The sequence below is a fragment of the Lepidochelys olivacea genome, assembly GCF_965140295.1.
Source record: "Lepidochelys olivacea isolate rLepOli2 genome assembly, chromosome: 3".
Taxonomy (NCBI): Eukaryota; Metazoa; Chordata; order Testudines; family Cheloniidae; genus Lepidochelys; species Lepidochelys olivacea.
In genome coordinates this window covers 55,349,836-55,366,360 of record NC_140413.1, presented here as the reverse complement: position 1 = coordinate 55,366,360, position 16,525 = coordinate 55,349,836, and the positions used below count along the sequence as shown (strand labels likewise).

The window sequence follows — 16,525 nt, the reverse complement described above, 5'->3', positions numbered from 1 at the left end:
CCAAACTACGTTTCCCAGTAAACCCAGTTAGAGTTTGGTGGTGGCAGTGGATATTCCAAGGACAAAGGATAAAATTAATTTGTACCTTGGGGAAGTTTTAACCTAAGCTGGTAAAAGTAAGCTTAGGAGGTTTTCATGCAGGTCCCCACATCTGTACCCTAGAGTTCAGAGTGGGGGAGGAACCTTGACAATTTATATTTTCAAATGTTTGTATGATGCAAATGTGTCGAGCTATTTCAGATCAAGGACTAGGTATGGCTTTCTGGATCTTGGGACACCTCATAGAAGTGTGAGTCTACTCACTGGAGCCTCCCTCCCTCCATTTGGCTTGGAACGCTATCAGACATTGGGTCATCACCTCCTTTTATTTCCTTGGTTCTGATGAGGTAGGTGAGGATACAAAACATGTTTTGGGAGGGATATTAGTGTTTTCTATATAGTACCTGACAGAGGCCACTTACAACACCTTCATTTTTTGGTGTTGCCCCATAGATTAGTGTAGAGGGGCCTTCCACTCCCTCTTTTCCTTCCCCTCTCTATGTGGCGAGGGCTGACTATGTTTTCTGGAGTTATAAGTTCACTTTGGTCCTTATAGAATGATCTCTTGGCCCTGCCTCTGAGAGCTCTGGATGTTTATGACTTGTGATAGCTTAAAATCCAGTCTAAATTTGGAAGAAAGTAGCCAAACCTAGTGCTATTCCTGGAAAAGTAATATGTGTATTTGTTGTCAGACAAGGAGGCTCTAGGTTTGCCCTATCCCAAAGAATATTCTCTAAGGTGTACCTGAAGAGACATCAGTCCTGAAGACCACAACCCAGGCTTGCTTGACTTGAGAACCTACTTAACAAGGACGGAGTCCTAAAGCTGATCTTTCTGTTACACTATTGATAAGAAAGATAGGTTGATGAAGTGGTCAGATCCAGGGAAACACTGAATAAGAAATTCAAACATCATTCTACACAGTTCTTTCTTCTTTTTTGTACTTCACACATCACTGTTTGCAATTTCCTGAGTCAAAAGTCCAGTTTGACATAATAGAACGAATCATAGGCATTATGATGGGAAAAACACTGAAGAAGCTAGCTCAAAGCACTTTTAAAAATTGAATTCTAGGGATCTCCTATGAATAAAAATTGGTCTTTTTTGACAACAGCGGTGGCTCCCAGTCCACTCTGAACTCCTACCTGCTCTTTAAAGGTGTTGTTAGGTAACCTGGCATTTGGGCTTGGGAGTTTTGTGACTTGGACCCATGATTCTTCAATATGCTCAAGATTGGGTGTGCAGGAAAATTCTTGCCCATTCCCTCTTCTGGACAAAGCGGCATTTTGGAGTCTTTTTAGATGTGGGTTTCCTTTCTCCTCGGGAATTAAGGAAAGTATCCTGAAGAATTTAGTATTTAATAAGAATTGAATGTAGACAGCTGCAAATTGAGGTATCTTTTTAGGGCTTTGCCTTCTTGTGGCCTTGGCTGGTATCTCCTGAACACTCCCCTTCCTCTGATAAAGTTGAGTAGTCTACTTTCTTACTTGCTGCTATCCGCCTTTTTCAGGGGCTGAGGAAAGGGGCTATTAGAGGGGAAAGTGAGGCCTTCTCAGAAACTTTGCTGGGAGCTGTGCCTTGAAGCCAAAGAACATTTTCTTTTAGATGCTTATCAGCTTGAAGAGAGAGGGGGTGCTGATTGTGATTAACTCATGAGCTGTCTGACTGGGAGTTCTGGAATTAGTAGGAACTCCTGTTTTCTCTCAGTAGGTGGACTTTCCTTACCCCCCCCCATCCCCCCGATTGAGCTTTTCTTGCAGGGAGGGGAATTCCTGGGCTCTCCTGAAGAATTTGAAGGGGAATGGGGAGTGTGAAATGTGAGACTGCTTCATCAAACCACACCTGTTTCCAAAATTCTTTTCTTTGGTTACCAGCTCCTGGATCCTGTTCACAGACTCAGCCCCAAAACCTTTGTCTCTCAAGATGTCTACTGTGCCCCCTAGGGAGGTTTCAATCAGTGGGCTTTCTACATCCACCCGACTCCCCAGAGTCAAAGCATAGCCCTGGGGGTGTAAAATGATCCTAGCAGTAGACTGAGGAAACAACCCCACAGTCAACACCCAGTAGCCCAACCCTCTGTTCCTAATTAATGACCACTACATCTTCCTTGGTTGTCGGATGGTTATCACCATCTTGCTTATAGCGTAACAGAAGATTGAGACCTCAAAAAGTTGCTGGAATGGGAGGTGGTCCTGGTGCTAAATCTTGCCATGACTAGCTCATCTACCAGCAACTGGGAGAAATGGCAGCTCATTATTTCCAGCCTGTGGAAGCTAGAGAAGAAATTGATATTGTATTTAAACCAGATCAATTTAATCCATTTTAAAACAGCACTTCTGCATAAAAGAGGGTGTTCTTGCAGGAAATCTCTGTGGGGGTCAAACACCCCAAAGACACACCATTTACACCCCTGTAACTTTGGGGCTCTATTGGTACAATCTCCTCATCTATCTCAGTCATAAAGGCTCAGCCAGTGCCATCGTTTCTGTGGAGTCTTCGGGCCCACACCTAAGCACAACACTGCCAGCATGGTTGGCACTGCCATGCTGCCATTGGTTGCTTGGCAGCAGCATTATTCATTTACCGCCCCTCCCCCCCCCAGTGGATGTCACACAGCACAAAAGGAAACTTAATACTGAAGTAACACCATTAACCCTGATAGAAAATTCTGGTAACAGTTACATCACTTTGCCATAGGCTCATGCAACACAGTGCAGGTGTTTCCTAGCTCCTTTAGGCTGGCCACATCCCCGTTACCCATACGGCAGAGTAAAGGCATGGATGTCTTGTGTTGCTACCTGACAAATGCATATCTGCTGCGAGTAGGCACTGCTTTCCCACACAAAGGGGTCCTGGCCACATTCTGATTAGCAGCAAATTGTTAGAAATCATCCTTCACTTTGCTGATGGAGAGCAGGTGGAGAGCAGATGGCCTTATGCAATTAATGAGTATTTACACTGTTGAAAAATAAGTTCTTTCTTTAGAATGTATTTGCTTTTTAAAACACATTTTTGGCATATTCGATTTGCAAATTTAATTAACATGTTTTTCAAAGAATGTTCTCTGATTAGAAGAAAATAAATGACTAACATCTAAAGACAGACAGGATGTTAAACCTGAACTGTTGAGTTTTCAGATTCATATTCAGTTTTAGACTTGGCTCTTAACACAAGAAAAGGATAGATACTTTTTTTAAAATGTATATTTTATCTCCCTCTTTTGGGTATCCCAGTACATCTGGTCTTCTCTGTGAGTAGCTTTTAGGCTGTAAGCTCTCTAGAGTAAGGCCCTTATTTGTGTTTGGATTTACTGTAGTGCCAATCACACTGTCAGTGCTTTACATACTATTGATAAATAATAATACATTTATACATTCCATTTTTTCTCAGTGCTTGTTTCAGCTTGAGCTGCACCCTTTGAAAAAGACAGTGAATGAATGTGCCCACTCAAGCACTTGACTGTTTAAAACAAGACAGGGCTGATTTAACATTAAGTCAATCAAATAAATAATTGAAAGCTTGGTGGTCTAGTTTGATTTTAAAGCCTCCTATTATTGTAAATATGAGACAATATTAATATATAATATTCCCTTTCATACTAATTTGAGGGAGAGTAGAGCAGCTAATGAGTTCTGAATAGAGACGAGCCTAGTAGGCTGTGTTCCAGATTATGCTAAAGATTAGTTCCCAGGCTCAATCAAGGGTAGGACTGTAGTTTGTGCCTGGATTCAATAGTACCAAAAAATCTCCAGAACTGATCTTGATTGTTGGAAATTTCACAAAATCGGCGGTTCTGGAGAGACTGCCAGCATTTTGTAAGAATGTGTAATTTCAGCAGCATCTGTAGAGTATCTGTAAATTAGAAAATAAGTCCTTTCCTGTTTTGGATTTGATTCCACAAACAAAGGAGCAGATTCATATTCAGGAATTCAAACCCCCTCATTCTTGGAAAGATATTGTGTTTTTTGGCTCATTTTTAGGTCTGACCAGAGTGACACAGGCAGGTTTGATAATCAGCGCCTTCAGTCTTTGACTCTTGATTAATTGTATAGTTGGATCCCTAATACGAAAATACATTATGTTCTTGATTTATAATGTGAAGTGCATTCACTTTTTTTTTGGCTAAGAAATATGTTCCTGAGTTTTTAATCCTTTATAGGTGCATAAGTCTTTCTTGTTGTTTGTCATGCTGCAACAAGAGGCACCAAGTGGCTTTCTTTCTATTGTGTATATACACACAATTTAATAACTATAAATCAACATTTTCCTTGAGGCTTTGTGCATAGTACCTTACTTGTCTTCTATTAGTTGTCTCTCCGCAACAAGACAGAAAAACATAATACTTGCATAATAGAACAATTGTAGCAGTATTCTGACAAGTCCAATTTACATGGTACATTGTTTCCAAAGAATATCTGAGTAGAAAATACAGAACAGCTATACAAACCTACGATTACATTTGAAAATCATTAGCCTTGAAGGAATAATAACAGTATGCTATTAAAACTCTGAATACATTTTCAGTATCTGTGGTTTTAAAGAAAACTTTATAAATATGCAAATTGTAGATCAACAAATCCAAAATAAAATACACTAAAAAACTGATATGTAGACAAAAGTTTATTTACACCATACAACATTTTAAATATTTTATACACAGCTGCAGCAGAGAAAGCTACTCTGAGCTTTCCAGAGAAAACTGCAATAATAAAGATGTGAAATATATTATTCATATAAAAGTGAGATTATTACTTTATTGCATTTAAAGCAATGAAGAATGTAGCTCAACAGACATTCATTTAATGACAAAAACTTTGCTTTTATATTATAAAGTAAAAAGTGTAGTAATGGCCAAACAGACTGTTATAAACTTTAAAAACTGCATAAATATATACATTGTGCTTCATGGTGAAGTTTTTTGAAAACTAAACCAAATGAAGCTGTTACAACATGAATCGTTGCTTGAGGTTTATCTATAAAGATTACCTTACAAATCCATTCCACGGGTACTTACAACACACGATGGTAAGAATTGTACACCTGGTTCTCCACTAACTTTACTAGTGGGAATATATTGTACGAAAAAAACCCACTGACATTTGGCACATGAAGATCCTGACATAAAGTAGTCACAATGTTCAGACACAAATGTCAGGCTTCCCAAGTCTCTTTAGCGTCAGTGCAATGAATTCATTTTTGTTTTGTTTTCATTTCAGTTTGTTTTGATTTTGTTAAACTTCTGTTTGAAAGTCACCTTCCTGCACATCTAAAGGCAAGTTCAGACACTTCTCCCATTCTGCTGGTCTTAGTTCTAAAGCATCTTTTGCCTCTGTATCTAATACGTTTATTGTGGTATAGTGTTGGTATTCATTCGTGTTTTTGAAACTGTCCCATGGAGCCTTGTTTGGTGTTGGGTTTTCCTGAGGACAGAAAAAAAACAGGAAGAAAAAAATTGAAAGTAAGAAATAAATGATTTTCTGTTCATAATTTTGATCACTGAGGTAGCCTCATGGGATACAGAAGTCACTGAGAGAAAATGACTTTGAAGAGAGCTGAAGTGGCTGGTGTCCAGCATCATTCAGCCGGTACGTCTCTCTGAGCAGTCTGCACTTTGGAAGCCTCTTCACCTGAGCTGCCAATTAAATCCTCTCCTTCTAGCAGCTGCCAATTCTGAACAGAGAATGGCATGGGGCATGTGGGCCAGCATTGAGAGCCATATTTTAATAACTATGTTATAGAAAAGTAGGAGGAAATAAAGGAAAATAAGAGATTTTCTCTTGAATTATGGAATGATGTAAAATAGAGGTTGCTAGCTTGGTTATAAATTGAGATAACCTGATGATCTGCTTATGAAATAACAAAAGTGGCCTGATTCCAGCAGGGGCTGAGAGCCCTCAACTCCTGAAGAGTACAAAGGGAATTGATGAGGGTCTGTATGGTGGGATGAATATAGCTTGCGGTTGAAGGCTGACTACTGTAAATAATTCCCGCAATCATTTTAATGCCAAATTTTTAAATCTTTCACTTTTCAAATCAAATAGTGGTATTTTTTTCTCATATGTTTGAATGATCCTGAAATTGACTCTGTTACTTCTTCTGAAAAACAAAATTTTCAATTTTGTAACTGCTTTTTAATGCCAAAACTTTATAGTTATGTGTACCACCATCAACAGATTGATGTCAGCACAGTCCCAGAAAGTGGGTTTGTATTTGTTAATGGTGGCTGGACAGTTGTTAGTAGAAGTAACACAAAACATCATGTGAGAACCACAAAAATAATGACTATTATTCCCACCTTTAATATCTGTGGCAACATCAAACTGCAAGCAGCAGTGTAATTTGCAGCTCATGCAGATGTACCTGTACGAGTTTTAATCTACCTGGCTTGCAAAAAACAGCAGCGAGGATATGGCAGTGTGAGCCTCAGGATACATCTACACTGCAATTAGACACCCATGGCTGGTCCATACCAACTGACTTGGGCTCGCAGGGCTCAGGCTAAGTGGCTGTTTAATTGCAGTGTAGATGTTTTGGTTCAGGCTGCAGCCCAAGCTCTGGGACCCTCCCACCTTGCAGGGTCCTAGAGCTCAGGGTCCTAGAGCCCAGGTTCTAGTCCAAACCTGACCATCTACCCCACAATTAAAAACCCCTTAGCTTGAGCCTCTCAGCCTGAATCAGCTGGTGTGCACCAGTCACGGGGTTTTAACTGCAGTGTAGACATACCCTGAGACTCACGCCGCCATGCCCTTGCATGACTAAAGCTTGTGTGGGTATGCCCTGCAAATTACACCTTCTGCTGCAGTGTAGACATATCAGTTCTTAGGGATTAACTTTAAGAAAAATGCATAGAACCTAGAAGTCCTTTCTCACCAGATTTTGTTCAGAAGGCATTTCCCAATAGGCAAGATAATTCAAAGTTTTGGATTTAAAAAGAGATTTGCACAGTATCGTTCTGCAAGGGCCCAATGCCATATTCCTTGTGCGTCTAAAATACACATTGACTTCACCCTAAAGGCTGCATAATGGGACCCTAAGTGATACCAAGTTCTGAATACTGCATCTTACAGCATTGATTAAAAGATACAATATGGGTTTCTTTTGAAGATTTGAGTTTAAATGCAACATCTTCAGCATACAAACACCCATTGATTTCAGTAGGCTTTGGAACAAGCCCTAAATATTCACCATTTGACCTCCATTTGGTTCCTGACAGAAATCGAAGGTCACGTGATTTTGCCTCTTGTGCCTCCTAGAACAACACTGCTTCTCTTGCTGCACTGCAAATTTGGTTTCTGAATTGCAGTCTGGATGTTTGTTCTGGAAAATAAGTTTGGCCATAGAAATCATTTCTGAGAGATTTTGCTTTAAAATGACAATCAGGCCAAGAAAGCACTATAATTTGGAAAGCAGAAACCAATAATTATTTATTTTAGTCAATATAGATAACTAAGGGTACATTTAATATTCAGAAACAAAACATCTAATAAATATTAATTATAATTAAAAGCATTGTCTACCTAGGACATACAATCTTTTACTTTGATTATAGATGGCGCTAGTAGAGCTGTGCAAAATGTTTACAACAAAATGCCAAACTATATAAATTTCATCTGTTGTACAGATGAAACTTACACCATGTTTGTACATTATATTTTAAAAATCTTTCAAGAATGCTTCGTCCAGTTGTATGGTTTGTATCAAAATCCCATTAAATATGTAGGTTTGAATGGTGCTGATGTGAAACCAGGTGAGATACAATGGTTTCAGCCAAGCTTTCCTTTGAGATTTTGAATTCATTCAAACCCCAAACACAAGGCAAAACTTGGATGGGGGAAAGGTGGGAACTGGGTACAAATTCACATAGATCATAGCTAAAGAAAATACTCAACAAACCCCTGAGGAGCAAAAATTCAGGGCCAGATTTCAGTTTATGTAAACTGACATAGCTCATTGGCTTCACATTGGCTGAGCGTCTGGCCCTCAGAGTTGAAAATACATAAAGGGAAACACTTCTAACTCACATAGTTTATTTTTAGTGTGCACTTTTGAAACCATAATGATACTATTGCTGATTAATAAATGTGGCTCAGTAAACTATCTGTTTTAATGAAGGAGACTCAACCATGCAGTGTTCTCATTATTAAGCATCCCTAAATAAAGGAGGTTGTTTTTGTTAGGTTTATTTCTGCTGTGCACAGACAATTAGGGTAACAGTCAACTACGGATTATTGCATTTTTGATTTTCAAATGGTAAATATTTATAAAGCTATTACAGACAAGGCACGATAATACAGGACAATGTATACTCTCAGAGCACATCAGCTGTGAGTGATTTTAGCTGAAGATAGAACAAATGATTTTGGCTAGGACAAGAAAACATTACACTAGCCACACTGCATTGATGAACTACTTTCTCGGTATAAATCCTTTAGGCTTGGTAGACATATACAGATTTTAAATTGTGCTCCCTTCAATTCAATTACTTGTCAGCAATAATGATGTTGTGAGTTGTTATAGTCTAGTTATGAAATCTAATGAGACTTGTCAAAGATAAGAATACTGCAGATATCTTTGGTTCTCTGTCCTCGGGCTATTTACGAGTAGTACACAATAACATCTTACCATCAAATGGTGTTATATAATCCATTTGCTTGCTTGCTAACGTCTACAAACCAGTATATTTTAAATTAATAAGAAGACAACAATATACTTACCATACTTCCTGATTTTGGTACGTCCCGAAATCTGTCCAGAGTCTGAAATTTCTGATTTAATTCCTGAAACAATTCCATGTGCCTCTTCCTTGTATGCATAACCTTCTGCGAAATGGAACATAATTGGCTATAGTTGTAATTGAATCTGGCCATTTTTTTAAAAAAAGAACCATTATTTCCCCCAACATAATAAAGTAAATTGAATTTGGCAGGACCATCTTTTCCTTATAGACTCAGTAAATGGAAATGAATTGCACTGAGCCTCCTATCTTCTGTTTATAATGTTCTTCCTGTACACAAAGTATTGGTGTTACCCTTCCATTTATTGAATCGATGAAATCAGGAGATGTTTCTTTTGTGCTAAGCAGATATATTAGGAATGCGACAGCAGCCCTTCTGCAAGGTCTTCAGTCACAAGTTAAAACTGTTTTCTAGATATGTGTTCCACATAGAAGAAATTAATATCTTAATTTCAACATGAAAGGAATAGTATCATAAGGGTATATATTAATTTCTGAAAACAGTGGAGGCAGGGCTGATGAATTGATGGGGAAAAGGAATTTGTCGCCCTGATGCTATGATGAGTATGAGTTGCTAATGTATATCACCACATCTGGGTTGTGATTATGGTCCAAAACTCCATGTAGTATAATTAAATGCCTTCCTGTCATTCACACCTCCCCAGAAGAAAGTTTAATAAATGCCAAAGTTGTGACATGTAAGGATAGATGTTCAGTGTTGCATGGGTTTGTATTTGAATAGCGTGAGTTGCTCAACTGTGTAAATCATAAATCCATAGTTACCAGCAGTGTATCCATCTGAGGTCTGGGACATAGTCCCTGCTGGTATTAAAGTGGTGCAACTCTGCTGACCTCAGTGCAGCAGCACCAATTTACACCAGTAGAGCCTGTGGCCAGGGTGTTGTCATGGAGACAGAACTGCTGCAGAAAGGATGCTACTCATGTCCACTATGGTCATTTTCCAGACAATAGTAAACCCATTCATTGTAGTTTACGGAAGTATTAAGAGAGTTAATTTCAAGTTTTGGGCTAGCAAGAGTTACATTTGAAAAAATAAGCAGTTTTTGTGTTAAAAAATGTGGAAAAGAATAACTTATGCATAAGGCTACATTTTAGTCACGGGTCTTTTTAATAAATGTCATGGACAGGTCACGGGCAGTAAACAAAAATTCATGGCCATGACCTGTCCATGACTTGTACTGTATACCCCTGACTAAATCTTGGAGTGTGGGAGAGCAGCCTGGGGGCGCCCCGGGTGCTAGGGGAGGGTGGTCCGGGGCTACCACAGGGGCAGGGTGGGTGGCCGCACGCAACCTGGGACCACCACTGGTGCTGGGAGGGGGTTGGGGGGGATATTTAGGAGGGGCTGGTAGGCTCCCCACCTGGCTCTACATCTTCCTGGAAGCGGCAACATCCCCCTCCCTCAGCTCCTAGGTGGAGCTGGCGTGGCCAGGCATCTCTGTGTGCTGCCTCTGACCTGAGCGCCAGCTCTGCAGCTTCCATTGGCTGGGAACCACGACTAATCAGAGTTGAGGGGGTGGTGCCTGCAGGTGGAGACAGGACACAGAGCTGCCTCACCATGCCTCCGCCTAGGAGCTGAGGGATGTTGCTGTTTCCAGGGAGCCCTCCCAAGCCCCATCCAGAGCCATCACCCATTCCCACACCCCAACTCCCAGCCCTAAGCCCCCTCCCAAACCCAAACTCCTGCTGTTGGTGGGGAGGAGGGTGAGGTGGCCCGAGACTGTCCCAGCAGCGGCTAGTGTGACTGGCCCACGAGCTGCTGGACCTGCTCAGGCGGCTCCTGGGCCAGCCGCACTGGCCGCTGCAGAAGTCCTGGAAAGTCACAGAATCCATGACTTCCATGACAAACTGGCAGCCTTACTTATGCATACTTAGGAACTGTACATGCCAAACGGTGGCACACCTTATGTGGGAGGAGAAGCACACATGTATACCTTGTGCCTCCCACCCTTTATGTGACCCATGCAAGTGCCATTCAAAATTGCAGTCTCTATACTGGCAGGAGCCTTGTATAATCATTATCTCCATGCCTGCTTCTGCCACCCTCCCTCAGTGTGGATAACCAAATTAAGCACAATACTACTCAATGTAGGGTGTCAGTAGATGGCCTTGAATTATCCTTTAGCCATGTGTTTTAATTATTTTATCTTCCATTTAGTGTTTATAAATTGTGTGAAATATTCCTGCCTTATTAGCCATGCATTTTTACCCGTGCTATGTAACAACTATATTATCTGTAACATAGCTACGCTGAAACTTAAGCATTTGTTTGATGACAGCTCAAGGAGCCATCTGAGTCCTGGAAATTGGCAACGTTATTCACAAAAAGCACATGAGATATCGCAAGCAATTAGAGACTGATTAACTTAAGATGAGTTGTGGGGAGAAAACAGGAAACAATTTTGCAGGATTCAATGAGAAATACCTTGCAAAACATTATTTAACTAGAGATAGCTGACCTAAACTCAAAAAGGGGTTCTTATTCTTGTGACTTGCTGGAGCTTTTTGAAGATATTACTGCTCTGATAGACAAGGGAGCAGGTTCCATATACCCAGAATTTCAAAAGGCAAGGTGCCACTTCAAAGGTTATTATTGGCTAAAATAAGAAGTTATGGTATAGGGAGTAAAACAAATTTTGCAGGTTAAAAAAATGGCACTAAACCGGGAAATATCATATAGTTGTGAAATAAATGATTCCAGCTGGAAACTTTGTAATAGTGGGTAGGAAATGGAATGCACTGAATGCTACCTTTTTGATATTTGTCTGAAGTATTTGTTAAATAGCAAATATGAATAAAGCAAATTTGTCACTTACTTCATTATATAGTTCCTGAAAAGAAGCAGGTGGGAGGGGAAATTAATCAGTTTCTGTGCAATTCTGGCAGCTAAATACTTTAAAAAAATTTGTTGAAAGAAAAATAAATACAATCCACCTAACTGAAAACTATGGATATTTTCTGCTGCTTTATATTTTCATGGCTATCCTTCTTTACTCCCTTCTTGCTGGTTCAGTGTACATTTAAGTGTGTAAAGAGTAATTTGCACTATAAACATTATATAAATAAACTATAATCTCTACCTTTAATTCTTTCTAGTTACACTTTTTAATTCCTTGTTAAAATTCTCAGTTTTAACTATTTTTCAAAAAGTAGAATGGCTATAGTATTTATTATAGTGAATGACCTGCTTTTTCTTCTATGGAACAACAAACCACAAAAGGAGAGAAGCAATTCTGAGTTCAACCTTTTGGTTTTGTGCCCATTTTTCCATTGAGTGGGTGAAGTTCACCAACGATGGAACCAGTCAGAAGTGACAGATCATGTGAAATCTGTGTAGCATTTCAGACAGCCTCAAGATGTACTCTGGTGATTAGAGTGGTATATGAATCTGAACAAGATAGAATAAAGATAAATGGAATCCTTTCTTCTTCCCTGCTGCTTTACACCACAGGCTCATGCTTCCCCTGGACAACATGGCTTCTTTAGCAGCAATTCTTCTGGGGATTCTCACAACCACAGCCACCCAGGAAGCCCCACTCATCCCCAAGGCCTGGAAAGGGGGGAAGCAGTGCAAGTTAACATTCAAATATATTAACTTGTGCCAGTTTCCCCATAGAAAATGGGAGGAAGAGGGAAATCCAGAAGAGAGAACCTGGCTCCCCTCCTCCATCCCCATGCAGGCTGGCACTGTCCAAAGACTGTGGTGTCCCTGTGAAGGGCCTTCCCTAAGGTTGGGGGACAGAGAAGAATGGCACAGAGGCTGCATTTCTTCCTCATGTACCTGCTTCTCTCTGCATGGAGTCCTATGATTTTATTCTTCCTTTCTCTGTCTCCCTTTTTCTCTTACTGTGCAAAAATAATATTCCCCCTTTCCCTCCCAGACTGGATCAGTTTCTTCTTCCTACTAGATATTTATTTACTATTTCTATCTAATTTTGCCCCCCCCCGCCCAGTTCTCTCATTTTTCGCTTCCTTTGGTGCTGCTGTTTGACTTCCTTTACGTCTGCTTATTTTTCTCATTTTCTTCATTTTCCTTCTTCCTCTTCCCAGGCTTTCTCTGTTTTTGCTTCTCATCTTGGTGCCTCTGTGTGTGTTATCCCAAATCCTGCTCATTTACTGCACATACAGCAAGAGAGAAGTGGCCTGAACACAGGGCTGGGAGCTAGGAACTCCTGAGTTCCAGAGCTAACTCTGACAGTGACCTGGGTAAATCACAACCTCTCTGCCTTATATGCTACCAAACAAACTTGAGGGGGGATATACCCCATTCCAGCTTATACTGCTCAACCTAGCAAAGCGCAAAGATGGGATACAGTGTGTGACAAAGACCCAGAATGAGGGACACAAAACATTTATGAATGCAGGAAAATTAAAATCCTGTGGATTTCAGTCGTTTAGTGGAAATAACTTTCTTTAACTTCAGCTTATCAATGTTTGTTTCTGATGTAGATACATGTCTACAGTTTTTAGCAATAAAAGTAAAGCAACACCAAACTGGTGTGGAACATAGCTAGCTTTGGGAATAAAATGAGTAACATTCCACAAAACGAGGGAGTGTTGATAAATACGTTCCTCCTAGTAGCTCTACCTACAGTCACACAGTAGCTCCATTACACTCATTGTTTAGACTACTGTACAAGTGACTTTCTCAGTTGCTGCATGGTCCATTGCAATGTGCAGTACTATTGTGACATGTGCCCCCTCCACTAAAGTTAAACGATGACCTTCTGCTTTAAAAATCCATCTCTGTGTCTGTGTCTGTGTTTCATTCTCCTGTGTGTCCTCATCAGTAACAGAGCCTTTCTCCGCATGGCACATCTATTATAGAGCTCGTTGGGGGGAAAAAGCAATTGCCATGACATCTTTGTGACATACACTGTTTGACACAATTCGTATTAATTTTATTTGAACTGACAGCCATACACTGGTACTGAAATCTCAGTACAGGAGCAGCTCTGTAAAAGTTTTAGGGGAAAGCAGGCTATGTGGCTAAATAGGGTGCCACACAGCTAAGGACATCACAACCAATAACACTAAGGATTTTTTTTTAAACAATATTTTTAAATGTCAAAAAATATCAAAGCCCTAGTGAATGTCCCTTCTAAAGTAATATTCTACTGGTTTGCAGTGGAAACCAGTGTGATATGTGACTGCAGCAAGAACACAGACAGAATATAAAACTGGCTCTGTGTGACTTTATGTGTAAATATAAGACAAACACAACATTCTTTATGGGCTGCATTCTGCCCTTGACTCCATAAGGTTCCATGTTGGAGGTTATGTATCGGGTGTATGATTCAGTGGGAGCCCTGAAGAGAAATTCTGGCTGAGTCAGTGATAATTCCAGTTTCAGGGAAGGACTGCGGGGTGATCCTAGAGTGGTAATGGCACTATCTTGGGAAAAGTTCTGGATTTGCCAGAGCTGGTGGAATTCAGAGCCAGAGCAACTATCATTGCGGGCATGTTAGACAGGGCAAGCAGTATGCTCCTCAACTTGATTCTGGCCCTTCTCCCACCCTGGTGCATTAATGTATGGGTTAGCCAAAATCTGGACTTATTTGTTATATTCTATCCTTGTATTTTTTTTTTTTGTGAAGCATGGATAAACTAGCCTGTGGGTAGGAGCTTTGGCACATAAAATAAGGGGTTTTCCTCTCTGAAGGACCAAAAGAATGAAGAAGGATATTTTTATTATTTACAGCGTAGTGAATGATGAGGTCTTAGGATGAGAGGATGCATTAATGTGTCCAAACCCCAGAACTTCCTGTAGTTAGTACCACCCGTGACAGTTTATGATGGGACTGCATGGCTGTGCATGAGTGAGAGAGACAGAGGACAGCTGTACAGCTACTGTAGCTTGTGACTGGTCATGCAGGAAGATTTCAGAGTTCAAAGAGATTATAAGGTACTTTGTAAAGACTAACAAAATAAAGTATATATACGGCATTAATGTTTTCTGTCTATAAAACGAAACACATGTTTCAGCCAGTGTTAAGTCCCCCATGTAAATAGTATTTTAAAGAACTATTAACTGTTACATAATGCTAAACTGTTTACAAAGGCAAAACAAGACACAGTTGGCCCGTTCCTTGAGTCTGACCAGTCTCCTCTCAGTGCAGGACCCATGGGCAAGGGGCGGCAAAGGTGGCTCATGGCTACCTTTTTGTCCCCTCCGATCCTGGGTGCACATTTGGCCCATTTAGGGCATCCTCAGGGCTATTCTAAGTTACTGTCAGCTGCAGTGGCCCTGAAGAAGCCATTTAGGCTTTAGGCATTAACAGAATGCATCAGCTTTTTGGCCCATGACCCCACCCTACCTCACCCCTCTGTCTTACACCTAGGACTGTGAAGGAGGTTGGGTGGTTATGCCATCACTATGGGATTTCCCTATCAAGGGAAATCCTCAGGTGGCCATCCAGGTCAGCTTTCAGAGTGGTGCAAAGCAGAGATCATGATCTGATCCAGTACCTATAATGAAATCTCAAAGCAGGGAAACGATCTGGTTCAGCACTTCTACAATACCACAGCCACCAGCACAATATCATTGCTGTTATTATTATTATTATTTATACTGCAGTAATCCCAAATGGTCTCCATTAGGATTGGTGTCACTTGAACAGAGTGACGTACACACATATAGGATGACACATTTCCCTTCCTGATATTTTATATACAATGCATGTAGATAATACAGTATTTAAAAAAAATCTAGGTAATGCGGCAATTGCAAACAAAACACAATAAAAGATGTAAGTATCATATATACACAATGTGAGTCAATTGAAAAAGCATTACAGGATAACTGATACTTGAGAACACAATGTGCATAGTATTGTCAGTAGTTATCTGGAGCTGGAATATGTTCCCTTGAGTGCTAGGATGGATGTCTTACTAGCAGTTGCCATAGAGAACGTACTCAGAGAGAACTGCACTGAATTCCTGGCCTTCAAACTGGAATTGTGTGATTCAGAATTCTTTTCATTGCTGTGATTGTATAATTTCTGTTGTGCTGTTTTTATTTAATTTTAGAATTGCTTTTCCCCCCTTAGATTGTTGATGCATATTCTTCTTCCTTCTTTGAATGTAAGTATCAAGAACATTAACTGATGCTCTTTTAATTTTATGTGTGTGTGTGTGTGTATTTTCAGAAAAAAAATTATAGTAAGTTGGAGTCAAATTTGAGAGGTAGCTTAAGAGTAAAAAAAAATATTGCAGGAATATGGTAATTTTCCCAAAAATAGTGTTGTACACCTATGAAATTCAGAGTTACTGTTAAACTTCAAAGAAATTCAAACATGCTAATGGAGCGCACAATTTTGAGGCACTCACATAATCTTAACTCCTTTAGGGACACCATGCAATAACAATAAAATTATGATTTTTTTGTGTTGTGGTCCAAAATTAGATTAAACTGATTGATAAAGAAGGGGTTTGTGTCCTTTCATATTTTTTCCCCTCAGGATATCACTACCTGTCAGAATGGGTTGGTTGAGTTATCTCAGATATTGCAGTGCCCCCAGTTAAGGGTGGTCTGAGCTGTTGACCTATGCCTGTCTATATTCTGTGTAAACATAAGAGTTAGATACCACAATCATTAATAACAGCTTAATTACAACCTAATTTCTTCAAATCTAGTTTATACACAATATTTCAAGAAGTGTTAACTATCTGGGAATTTGAAGGCTATGTTAGTCTGTTATTAAGATCATTTCAGGGAAAACAAGGCCTGAA

At 40.0% G+C, this 16,525-nt stretch overlaps 1 protein-coding gene across 5 annotated transcripts in view; it reads right to left on the bottom strand.

Moving 5' to 3' along the window:
• Window positions 1-4,839: 4,839 nt before the first annotated feature.
• The window catches only part of ADGRB3 (adhesion G protein-coupled receptor B3), a 620,721-nt gene continuing 609,035 nt past the window's right edge, over window positions 4,840-16,525 (bottom strand). For 3 of the 5 annotated variants that reach the window (XM_084625076.1, XM_084625077.1, XM_084625078.1), the window contains 3 exons: window positions 8,754-8,858; window positions 7,225-7,356; window positions 4,844-5,459 (listed from right to left, as the gene is read on the bottom strand). In XM_084625076.1, the coding sequence (XP_084481202.1) occupies window positions 5,271-5,459; window positions 7,225-7,356; window positions 8,754-8,858 (426 nt within the window). In that variant the 3' untranslated portion in view covers window positions 4,844-5,270. Of the gene's footprint in view, window positions 5,460-7,224; window positions 7,357-8,753; window positions 8,859-16,525 lie in introns of all 5 variants that reach the window. The other 2 variants (XM_084625079.1, XM_084625080.1) reach the window with 2 other exon arrangements.